This window comes from Cervus elaphus, chromosome 24, assembly GCF_910594005.1.
Source record: "Cervus elaphus chromosome 24, mCerEla1.1, whole genome shotgun sequence".
In the NCBI taxonomy this organism is placed as follows: Eukaryota; Metazoa; Chordata; class Mammalia; order Artiodactyla; family Cervidae; genus Cervus; species Cervus elaphus.
In genome coordinates, this window is record NC_057838.1 from 50,114,508 (window position 1) to 50,126,900 (window position 12,393).

The 12,393-nt window shown below is 38.9% G+C and overlaps 1 protein-coding gene across 11 annotated transcripts in view; it reads left to right on the top strand.

Moving 5' to 3' along the window:
* Positions 1 to 12,393, top strand: part of CADPS (calcium dependent secretion activator) — a 473,148-nt gene that overhangs the window by 346,129 nt on the left and 114,626 nt on the right. For all 11 annotated transcript variants that reach the window (XM_043886632.1, XM_043886637.1, XM_043886641.1 and 8 more), the window contains 3 exons: positions 8,729 to 8,830; positions 10,116 to 10,179; positions 10,604 to 10,727. In XM_043886632.1, the coding sequence (XP_043742567.1) occupies positions 8,729 to 8,830; positions 10,116 to 10,179; positions 10,604 to 10,727 (290 nt within the window). The remainder of the gene's footprint in view (positions 1 to 8,728; positions 8,831 to 10,115; positions 10,180 to 10,603; positions 10,728 to 12,393) is intronic.

Sequence of the window (12,393 nt, forward strand, 5' to 3'; positions counted from 1 at the left end):
TAACTCTCCCTCCCCAAAAAAGAGAGAAAAGAGGATAGCAGGGTAGTTCTGTGTTTACCAGCCTGTGAATGCAGCAGTTCGGTAGCAGGCAGGCGTGGGTGGGGGCTGACAGTGACATTCACACCCCCGGTCCCATGTTACATGCGGACACAGGCCTTATCTCACTTGTGGACAGGAGCACCTGGCTGGTTGGCCTCTCAGCTCCGAATGTGGTGTCGGCCTTAAACGCGTCTGCGTCATTCTCTAAATCCTAATGATCCAGCCTCACCTAATCGGACGAAGGAGAGGAGGGAAAAAGTCCAAAGATATTTCATGTAAAAGTCTGCATCCCAAGAAGAAATTCTCTCTAGAGCTTGTATGCTATCTTTTAACCCATGTGACTCTCTTCGTGAAGGAAATTTGCCCCATGAGAACAGCAGATTTTCCAATTCAAACATAAAATCTTATATGAAATGTGCTGGATATCTGTCCCATTGGTGCATAACAAAAAATTCAAATAATGTGCATTTTTCTTCCAAAATTCCACTGTTGTGTCTTTATGCTGTGCTCATTGGTACAAAATATATTTTCAGATATCATACCCTTTTTAGAGTAGATGTGATACCCAAAAACTCTGACCACTGATATTACTCCTCTAAATCACTCAGAAATCTCTATATAGGGTCATAGCGTATTCAAGGTAGAATTTAAAACCTTGGTGTCTTTGCTTGTCTAGAAATAAAGAAACTCATTTCTTCATTTAGTCCTCAAAGAGAAAAGTCTGTAGTAAAAATTTTAGAAATTGGTCCTTCTCTGGAGAAAGAAATATGCACTCTCCTACAATACATACATTTTATATCAGTTTTCTTATCATCTCTGGGGCTCTTGCTTCACTCAGCACCTGGGCAGAGCCTAAGCCACTTTGATTAATGTCCTTGTGCCAATAACTTACACATTCTGAGATTGTTCAGGAGAGAGAGACTTCTATCACTCCCATCCTTATAAGAGAGTAAAGACACCTTCTGATATTGTTGGGTTTTAGCTCCATGTTTAAAAAAGCAGTAAACAAGTCACAAAAAACCTGACTTGTGTATTTTTGCCCTGGTCTAACCTCTTTCTCAAATTGACTAAAACCAGTCTCAAGAATCTTCACTATGCATTTGTAATGTTGTAGAAACTGATTGCTGTTGCTTCCTAGCTTACTCTTTGTGATACAAACACTTTGATGTATTTGTTTTAGCAGCGTGTCTGAGCCCCAGGGCATCAGGGCATAATTAGAAAAGGGCATGGGCTGGAGGGAGAGGAGAAGGAAAGGGTAAGGCTGGGCTTTCATAATGAAGCAGTGACTATAGGATGTGAGAGTCCTAATTACAATTTATAATTAAGCTAGAGATTATATAAACCATCCAGATGAGCAAGTGGGGATGCCTCCTTTTGAGATGTGCTGCTTTGGTGTTCTTAAACATGGAGTTATTAACCACTTGAAAGAGACAAAGGAAAATATTCCACAATAAGATTAAATTCAAAAGTGTCATTTTGAAAGTTGTAAGGATTAAGAATTGCTAGAAGTCAATTTTTAAAGAGAGAGGTTAAGAGTGTGTGTTTAGTCTGAATGTTCTATTTAGGGACCATTGCAAGGAACGGCTACTAAAATATTCTGTTCCACTCTGACCCTTTCAGCTTTCATGTTTCTGGGCTGGAACAATTTTGTAGCAAGCAGGATTCGGTTATCTTGCTTGTTTAAGGACATTTTCATGGATCCATACTGCGGTCTGCAGGCATTCATCCATTTGGAGAGAGAGAATATATCGTGTTTACGGTGCCTGCACCGGCATATGTGGACATTTGCATTTGGAGAGAAAGTATATTCCCACTTCAGCTGGAGTTTTACCCCTTGTTGATAGTGATTGGAGCTTAAAGCTGGCTGAATGCAGAGAGGTGGACCAGACACGCTTTCCCCTTTTGTTGAATTCACACATTTCGTTTCACACTGGATTCTGCACTTGATTACCAGATAGATGCAGTATCAGAACACATCCATCAATTAATCCAATATGTTTCAAATTAATTTAGTAACCTGACCTTCTTGAAGAGATATCTTACCTTCCAAATGGAGGTTTTGTGGCCCAGCTTTCAATATAGAGCACCCTGTTGGCAGAATAATTAAATGCTAGGACTCCATGTGCCCACCTGGGTGTCTTAACGGCAATTTAACAGTCTCAAAGAGGTCAATTCACTTTCACAAAACACAAGGTAGTTTGAATTCTTTGCCTCAGTTGTTCGCACTTAATTTCAAATATCAAGATAAAGTGTTCTCACATTAAAAGCCTCATGCTTAATCATATTGGATTAATCCTACAGTAGATATTAAGTAACAAGCTCTAGCTCAGAAACATTTGGGCAAAGGAAGAAGAATTTGCAGTACTAGTTCTGAAGTGTGGGCAGCTGGGTTAGGGTCATTTTAATCTGATTTAAAAAAAAAAAGAGAAAAACACAACTCTAGATGTATTATTATTTGTGACATGGCTCAAGATGGGAGGCTGTGAGGAGAGTGAAGATGACAGAACTGGTGCTAACCACTGTGACAATAACTTGAAGAGCAGCCGACGTGACATCTTTCCTATCGTGCTGCCGAAAATGTCAACTTTGTGAAGGACAGTGAGAAAACGGTTTGCCGAAAACTTGAAAGGTGGATTCCGGAGATGCCTGCTGTGTCAGATGCAATATAGTCTGCCGTGGCCCGAGAGACCCACTTCTGGCTCCAGCGATGGCCTGCAGGTGGGAGAGCTTCCAGTCTTCAACAGGGCTCCAAAAATGACTGCAATTGACCTGCATATTGTCTCAAGTTTGCGGGATCATGATACACAAGAAGTGAGTGGTTAGCCAGTGTGCAGTTAGGTGCAACCAGTGACCAGGGATCACATTTCCTTGTTGTGTGTGTGTGTTTGTAAAGCCAGATTCAAAGGCATCAACATTTCTACTAAAATTGAGCACACGGGAGAGGAGGGAATGTGTACTTTATGCATGTACATCGGTTCGATGTAAGGAACAAAAACTAACTCTGGATAATCTAAGCAAAAGAAACTTTATTGGGATGATGCCAGGAACCTCAAAGAAAGGGAGGGGAAAACTGGGATCAAGGCAGTGACTGGGAAGTGGGAAGCAGGATGAAAGCCATGTGCCGTCCTGCCTGCACATTAGAATAACTTAGGGCATTAAACTGACAATGTGTAGGCCTCGATGCGGACACTCTGAGTCAGAGATCGAGGGTGGGACCTCGCAAGGCTCTCTCCTGGTTCTAAGGTACAGTCACAGATTAAGAACTACGAACATGGGGAGACAGGCTGAGCAGGGCACAGCTGCTCGCATGAGCAAACCCCATCTGTTTCTTTTATCTTTGCGTTGTTTCTTTGATGTAGAAGTTCCAGGAAAGAGTGTCCAGTTGGCTGAGTGTAGTTCATAGTCCAACTAAGATGTCCAGTGACCACCCAAGGGAGGAGCTGGCCTGTCCGAAGCCTTCAGCATTGACAACAGAGTAGGCACCTCAGTTTATGCACGGTGCAGCCAAGGGCATTCCTCCAGAGGAGATCTAGGTGCCCTAAGGAAGTGGCAGTGGCCCCTAAGACGTACAGAAACACCAGCAGAAAATGCAATAGGATCCAAGAGAACGGAGGATTCAGGCTCCTAGACATGTGTCCTGAGTGAAGAAGCATCTCCGCCTGGGATTTGCTAGGTAGGAGTGTAAAGATCCAGCTTCAGCCCTCCTCTTCTCTCATTCTTTTTGATTTCTTAAGTGTTAGAAGTATTGAGAGCAGAACAGGATGCAGAGCCAGTTTTATGACAATTATAGAATCACCCCCAAATGTTTCCAGAACGCAGAAACAAAGCGTGGCTTCTGAGCGACACCAGTACAGTTCTTCTGTTTATTTTGCAACCAGAACTGCTTGGAATGGCACCTTGGAAACAGTGCAAATGCCATTTTTGGAAGGGGTTGCTAGCTTCGTTAAGTGGACTGTGTACTTCTTAGAGAAAATCTCTGGTTCCAGATTCACTCTAATCCAAGAGAAATCCTGAACCAAAATACCCTTTCATGTATTCAGCCACCCACCAAATATTTTCTTGCTCTCTAAGGCAGTGGTTCTTAAAGTAAGGTTCTCCAAACCAGCAGGATCAGGGAACTTGTTAGAAAGGCCAGTTCTCAGGTCCCCCCCCCAACCAGTCGTACCCCCACACACCCACAGTCTGAGGTCTCACAGGCTTTCTGTGTGATTCTAAGATAGGCTCGTGTGGCCCCTGTTCTAGGGAAAGTATTTTATTGCTTCTGGGAGAACCATGTTCCCCAGAATATTGAACAGGATTTTTCAGTTAGTAGATCCATGTAAACCTGTACAGTTAACATTGATGAATTATAGGGGTCAATGGAAAAGAAATTGATGTTTGACAGAATTTTCAAAAACTATGAGAAATCAATGCAGCCAAGGTTATTTTTGCTTTTTAACTGATAAGAGTGACAATCTGTGATCTTAGACAAATTTTATTATTCCTGCATTTCTCTCCCTCGATTTGTAAAATAACATCCCCCATTACCAGCATCATTTCAGGGCAATTCTGGCAATTATAAATAAATGTGTGCTGGATGTCTAAATCGTGATATGTTTTATCACCTGTTTTTGTTGGTGAACTCTGCACTGTGCATCTTACAGACTCAGATTAGTTTGTTTCATTTATTTTAAAATGAAAGTGTTCACACTGCCATAGGTGATTAAGAAGCAAATTTAAGAAAAGATGACAATTTTTGATTGTTTACCTTTTTTGAATAGGGAGATTAACAGTGCTCACAAAGTAATCCAAGGAGACATGGAAGCTGCCATTTGATACATTTAATCATTATAAATGTGAATCATTAAAACAAAAGGGGAAAACATCATAAATGTTATGTTTATAATGCCATTTATAGTGAGAATTACAGGAAAGCCAGGCACATACTAAATGTTCAGTTTTTATCATCTCAAACACAAATCTGAGAGCTGCTTTCTAATTGCCTAATTGCCTTAGAAGGCTTGTTGGGTAAGGAAGGAATGATATTCTTCACACAGAGGTTTATTTCCTAGTAATGGCCATAGACATCTCTGGCTGCCTCTGTGAAATGGTTTTCAGGCTCTTCTAGTGATCTATAAACTCCTCTCTGAATTGTGCCTTATATTTAATAGCATTTTTCTCTGGCTTAATTCCCCACTAAGAAACAAAATGCTTAAAATGGCTTAACTTTTCCCAAATTGATTGCAGGTATGCACACACAAAAACTGTATAAATGTGTATTCAGTGCATTAGTGAGCTGAATTTTGTGTAAACAAAATCCAAAAGCCATAGCCAGAGGAAGTTTTAGGTTATAACAGACACATGAGATGTTACTACAGAAAGTGTCACATGTATTTTGTGGGGCCAATGAATTCATCCTGAGTTTTAACTACAGATTTGTGGGCATTTCATGTTTTTAAAAAAAATTTTTAATAAATTTCATAAAGTGACATTTGAGATTTTTCTGAAAATTTAAAAGTAAGGGCACATGTATAGATTCAAACTGCCTACCTGGTATTTACCATTTTGCATTTACTTAAGTTCAGGAGGGTGTCAATAAATGCACAGTGTAGGATTTTACTGTTAGGGGTATTTTCTACAAAATGGGGGAGAGGAAGTTTTTTCTTTTTTCAAATAAGGCATTTTTAGTACTTAAAAAGAAGGGAAGCTGACCAATAAACCCCTAACAGGAGGTACACTGCTATCATTTGCCAAGTCTTTTGTGCAGTCAGACTGGTCTAGTATACAGGATTTTCCCAACTTCTGCTGGATCCTTGAGAAGGCCTATAAATAAGACCATTTGTTTGGTCTCAAGATGACTTGCATTTGCAAACTGAAGAATGTTCCAATAGAAGTTTCATGGTGACGCACCAATCTGCAAACTGGCTCAGCCAGTAGTCAAAACAAGTCACTACAAGATCTGGGTAGCTGAAGACTTTGAATGGGTCAGATTATCCTACGTCTAATTTGGCACAGATAAGTTTGGGCTATAAATATGCAGCCTTCCTTTGTATTCTCAACTTGAATGGGCCAGAGGAAATAAGGAAAATGTGTGTGAACCTATTGGTGATTCAGAAACATGAGAATACTGGGACTAAACTGAAGTTCACTTATTTATGCTGGGTCATTCCTTTTTGTTAAATGAGCAGCAGATCACTAAGATCAAAAGATAGCCGATGTGGTTTGTTGTTTTTTCTGCTTTTATTGAGATATTGACATATATCATGTAAGTTTAAGATGTACAATGTGATGATTTGATACAGGTATACATTTTAAAATGATTACTGAAATAAGGTTCATCAACACCTGCATCCCCTCATACACTTACTGCGTGTGTCTGTGTGTCTCTTATGTGTGTGTTGGAAACATTTAAAATCTACTTTAACAGTTTCAAGTAAGTAATACAGTACTGTTCATTATAATCACCATAGGATATATTAGATCCCCAAAACTTACTCTTCTTATAGCTTCTTATAGCTTTACCCTGTGACCAACATTTCCCCATTTCACTCACTCCCTCACCCTGGCAACCACCATTCTACTCTCTTTTTCTATGAGTTCAGCTTCTTTTGATACTACATATAAGTGATATATGTTTATCATACACATATCACTGTATATCTTACTCTGTCTCATTTATCTCACCTAGCATAATGCCCTCAAGGTCCATCCATGTGGTCACAAAAGCAGTATTTCCTTCTTTTTTGTGGCTGAATGATATTCTACTTTGTATATATCACATTTCCTTTATTGATTCACCTGTGTCGATAATATTGTCAATACCCAACTTAGGTTCTCTCCTTATCTTGGCTATTGTAAATAATGCTGCAGTTAATACAAGGTGCAGTTGTATCTTGAAGATAGTGATTTCCTTTTTTCAGATATATACCCAGAAGTGGAATTATTAGATCACATGGCAATTTTATTTTCAATTTTTGAAAAACCTCCATACTGTTTTTCATAGTGGCTGTGTCAGTTTACATTCCTACCAGCAGTGCTCAGGGGTTCATTTTTCTCCACAGACTCACCAGCATTTATTTGTTGTCTTTTTGTTTTGAGAGCAGCTATTCTGACAGGTGTGGGGTGATAGTTCATTATAGTTTTGATTTGTATTTCCTTGTTGATTAATGATTTTAAACATCTTTTCATGTACCTGCTGGCTATTTATATGTCTTCTTTGGAAAAATGTCTATGTTCTCTGCCTATTTTTAATCAAGTTATTTGGGTCTTTGCTGTTTTTTTATGAGTCCCTTCTATATTTTGAATAGTAACCCCTTATCACATAGATGGTTTGCAAATATTTTCTTTCATTGTATAGATTGTCTACACATTTTGCTATAGAGAAGCTTTTTAGTTTGCTAAAGTGTCACTTTTTTGTCTTGTCTGTTTTGTTTTGTTTGTGCTTTTGGTGTCATATTCAAAAAAAAACATTGCCAAGACCAATATCAGGGAACTTTTCCCTATATTTCCTGCTAGGATTTTTACAGTTTCACGTCTTTAGTCCATTTCAAGTTCTTTGTTGTGAGCGCTCTAAGATAAGGGCCCAACTTCATTCTTTTGTATGTGAACATCCAGTTTCCCAATACCATTTATTGAAGAAATTGTCCTTTCCACATTGACTACACTTGGCTCCCTTGTCAAGTATTATTTGACCATATGTGCGAGGTTTATTTCTCAGCTCTCAACTCTGATCCATTGATCTATATGTTTTTATGCCAGTACCATACTGTTTGATTACTGCAATTTTATAGTTTGAATTCAGGAACCACGATGCCTCCAACTTTATTCTGCCTTCTCAGAATTGCTTTGGTTATTTGGGGCTTCTGTGGTTCCTTACAGATTTTAGAATTTCTGTGAAAAAAATTCCATTGGAATTTTGATAGGGATTGCATAAAATATATAGCTGACTTAAACAGTATAGATATGTTAACAATATTAAATCTCCTAGTCCATATATACAAGATATTTCCATCTGTTTTCTTCAGTTTCTTTCATAAAGGTCTTATAGTTTCTACACTGTCTTGTAATTTGTTCTTTAGTTACTATATAAGTGGTTAAATTAATCTGCACATCTGCAATTATGGAAATTGAGTCATTTATCGGCATTGAGCTCTGGGAAAGATAGACACTTACGGGGCACCTGGTTTTCATAGGAGTTTGTGTGCGTAATTCAGGAGTCTCAAACCTAAGTGCCTGCAAGAGATTCAGGTAACGTAAAGTAGAAATGTGGACTAGAAGAGTGACCTGCCACGGCCAAGGAAGAAGCTGTTTCTGCCCCTTGCCAATTAATGCCAGTTGGTCCACATTTCTAAGAGAATTGTATAATAAAACTTTCCTAATTAAAAAAACAAATGTTGACAAGCAGTTCAAAATTTTCAGAAGCTGTGATCCAAACAGAACAGATCTAGAAGCTGCTTTAACCTGCAAGCCACCACTTTGTGCATTTTACCATTTCACAATAAATGAGCGACCGTTCTGCAAATGTCTCCAAATGATAACCTCAGCGTACCCCATCCCCTCTAGTCACCAGCCGAGAAGTGGGACTTCTCCTAAGGTCACATCGATCACTGTAGTTGTTCTTCTAAAATGGACAGTTTCCTCCTGCTAGAGATTTGATTTGATGGTGTCAGCATATGAGGTTCCCATCACCTCATGACATGTCTCCTTTCAGGCCGGATGGAATCGGAACTGTGACTGTTGAAGAAAAGGAACGTTTTGAAGAAATCAAGGAGAGGCTCCGAGTTCTGTTGGAAAATCAGATTACACATTTTAGGTAAGGATCTGGGGCTAAAGGACTTTTTAGGAGAATGAGCCCGGGGAGGGGCAAATTAAGGGCTTATTAAGGGCTTGATTTTCTAAAACTACAAATCTATCAGAGACACACTGGATGTTTAAAAACAGCTGAATGAGGACTTATTGTATAGCATGGAGGACTAAACTCAATATTTTGTAATAACCTATAAGTGAAAAGAATCTGAGGGAAAAAAAAAATATATATATATATATATAAAACTGAACCACTTTTGCTGTGCGCCTAATACTACTACAATGTTGAAAACCAGCTATACTTAAAAAAAGAAAAACGTGAAATAATGAATGAAAAAGCCAGCTCTCAGAGAGAGTTGCCATAGGAATCAAGTTATAGCATAGCATAAGACAAGAGTTCGCTAATATTCTGGAGACTTAGAAATCTTAAGTTCATTTTATTTCCGCTAAAAGAACAAAGCCCTCTTTGCATAAGCTGTCCTGTTCCCTTTGTACTGTGAGGCAGTGTCTTGAAAGGCTTATGACTGCCCGAAATAGTCTCCAGAACTATCTGTGTCATCAAAAAACCTCCTGGATAGGGACTCCCCTGGTGGTACAGTGGGTAAGACACGGGCTTTCACTGCCATGGACCCAGGTTCAATCCCTGGTTGGGGAACTAAAATCCCACGGACCGTGTGGTGCAGCAAAAATAAATAAAAATCTGTGTGTGATACACATTAAAAAAAAAGAAAAAGAAAAAAAACCCTGGATAAATCCTTACTGGTTGTATACTCTATGCAAGATACATTGCCAGTAACAAAAGATCAAATAGCAATTAAAAACTACAATCAAGGCAAGACAATTAGCAGAATCATGAATTTGCTCAAAATACACTCTTGTATTTCCTATCTTAATCCTCCAGGGATTTAGGTGTGTTTGAAGTTTAGCTTCTTTCAACTAAAACTATTTCTTAATGCCAGTCTCAATAATTATATATAAGGTCATAATTGAGCTAACAAAGGGTTCTGCTTCACAATAGAAATCTAAACAGAACCTTATGTCATCACTGGAAATATTCTTTTCTGTTGCAGACATTTGCAGAGTCTCTCTTTAGTCATTATTCACACATACACATATATATACATTATATACACACATATATGGTGTGAATTCAGATTAACATAACACAACGTGACAAAATAAAAAGCATTCTCTGTTCCTCAGAGAGAGTTGCCATAGGAATCAAGTTATAGCATATTTCATGCTAAAATGCAATCGATTCAGCAACCTGAACATTTTTCTGTCTGTTTTAGGTATTGCTTTCCATTTGGTCGACCTGAAGGTGCTTTGAAAGCTACCCTCTCACTCTTGGAAAGGGTAAGAATGAAAATAAAAGACAGATGACATGTACACAGAGACATGAACATCATTGTGATGAAATATTGTGGTTGAATGACCTCGTTTTTAGAAGATTTTTTTTACCGTATTTTTACCTCGCTTCTCGTTTTTAGAAGATTTTTTTACCGTTAATCAAATATCAGAATAAATATGAGAAAACTGCCAGTCTCTCAAATAGTTAAGATACATTGATGATATGCTCCTAACCTTTCCATGAATCATGGACAGGCTTTGACAGCCTAACTGTGCACTGGAATTTTTTATTTTGTCTCTAACCGTGGTGCTTGATCAATATTAAGTTGCAAAGAGGCATTCACAATTAATTTTAAACTGAATTATTTAAGTGTGAATGGGTAACACATTTCATTGAACCATTTGAAGAACCTTGTTTTTCCACCTGTAGGTCTTGATGAAAGACATTGTAACCCCAGTGCCACAAGAGGAGGTAAAAGCAGTCATCCGTAAATGTCTAGAGCAAGCTGCTTTAGTCAACTATTCTCGACTGTCAGAGTATGCCAAAATCGAAGGTAAGACCCCCTTCTGCCCCCAGTTTTTAATTGAAATTTTGGTATCCCTCCCTGGGGAAGTCTTTCTCTTTCCTGACAGGCACCAGAAAATAGTGGCCCACCTCTGTATTTAAGCTGAAAGTTGAAAGCACTTGAAATGTGATAGCTTCCTCGGCTGTGGCCACCTAAATGAGTTCAAGAACAGGGGCTCAGGAAACAGTCTTTGTAGAAAAGGATGTTGAATATAGGATGTCATAGGACAACTAAGATCCTTCCAAGAGTTGGTGTTGGCCCTAACTTTGCTCTGCGGCTAATGTTTTTCTATGAAAGAGCTCTGTAGGATGGCTACCTTCTTTAAATAGAGGAAAGCTAAACAGTTTGTTGTCCACTGTTCATTGCATTGGAAGTAAAACAAGAATTGAATAAAGCAACGTCAAGATTTTGCTTAACTCTTTCTTGCCCCTTGAACGTATCTTGTCTCTTGGTAGCTTTTCAAACTTGATGGCAGGTTAGTGTTCCACTGTCTCTGATGGCTCCTGGTTTGTTATAGATCTTGTTCAATCTTGCTACTCCAAACCTAGGATGGTTGTTATCACTCCCCTTTCAGGTTTTAGGGCTGTGGTCACTAATGACCAAGTAATCGTCCACAGGCACTTTGAGTCCACCCTACTTGAGAAGATATGGTTCTTTGGGACCTGTTTGTTTGCAAAGGTATTAATTACTTTTCATTGTTACCCTGTTGGCTGCTATAGGGTGATTTGAAAACCACACCCAACTTGACCCGTGGTGTAAGTGTATAAATGTGGAAGTTCTGTGTGCAAAACTCACTGTGTCCGCATTCTGGAATCCGATGTTCTCTCCCTTGTGAAACACCCAATCAATCCAGCAAATACTCATTGTCTGCCTTTAGGACATGACTGGAAAAAAAAAAAAAAGAGAGAGAGACCTAATTAACTACTATAGCCCCATCACTTACCCTGCCAAAGTTCTTGTTTCCTTAGAGAATTAGGTTAAGATCATGTCAAATTTGCAGTGTTCTGTACATTCCGTGTCCTCCCTCTCTCAATTTTGTCTGTCTGACAATGCAAATTGTGTACCAGTGGTAATGAATTCGTTGTTATGCATCCAGGGAGAAACACTTAAGAATTGGGCACTAAAAGGATGTTTATCAACTCTTGACTTGGTAATGAGTGACAAAAATAGAGGAACAAGTAGATTGTTAAAGGGCTATATTAGCAAATAATGATTCCAGCATTTACCTTGCCAGGACATAATGATTGGTTGTATTTGTTAAAGTCAACTGGGGACCTAATAATTCTAGGCCAGGCCAGAGATGGGATGGGATCAAGAAACGTTCGGTTGCCATGTCCGCTGACTTGTACGTAGGTCTTGGTCTAGCTATGACTAGTCTTTTGGTAAGATCTGCTCTCTTCTTTCAGATAAATATATCCAAAAACAAACTTTAAGATCTGTAAGTAAAAATGCATTCGTTTCCAAAGTAGATCAGCTGGTCTGTAATTTCCTTTTGTGCCTCAATTCTTCTTGGTTGTGTTAATTATCTTTTGCACTGTGACTTTTAGGTCTGGGGATTCTTTGAAGAAATCAATCTTTTTTTTCCAACTCTCTTGTCAGAGAAGTACCTCATTCCACACTACCTGCTCTCTTCCGCTTCTCTCCTTCCTTGTCC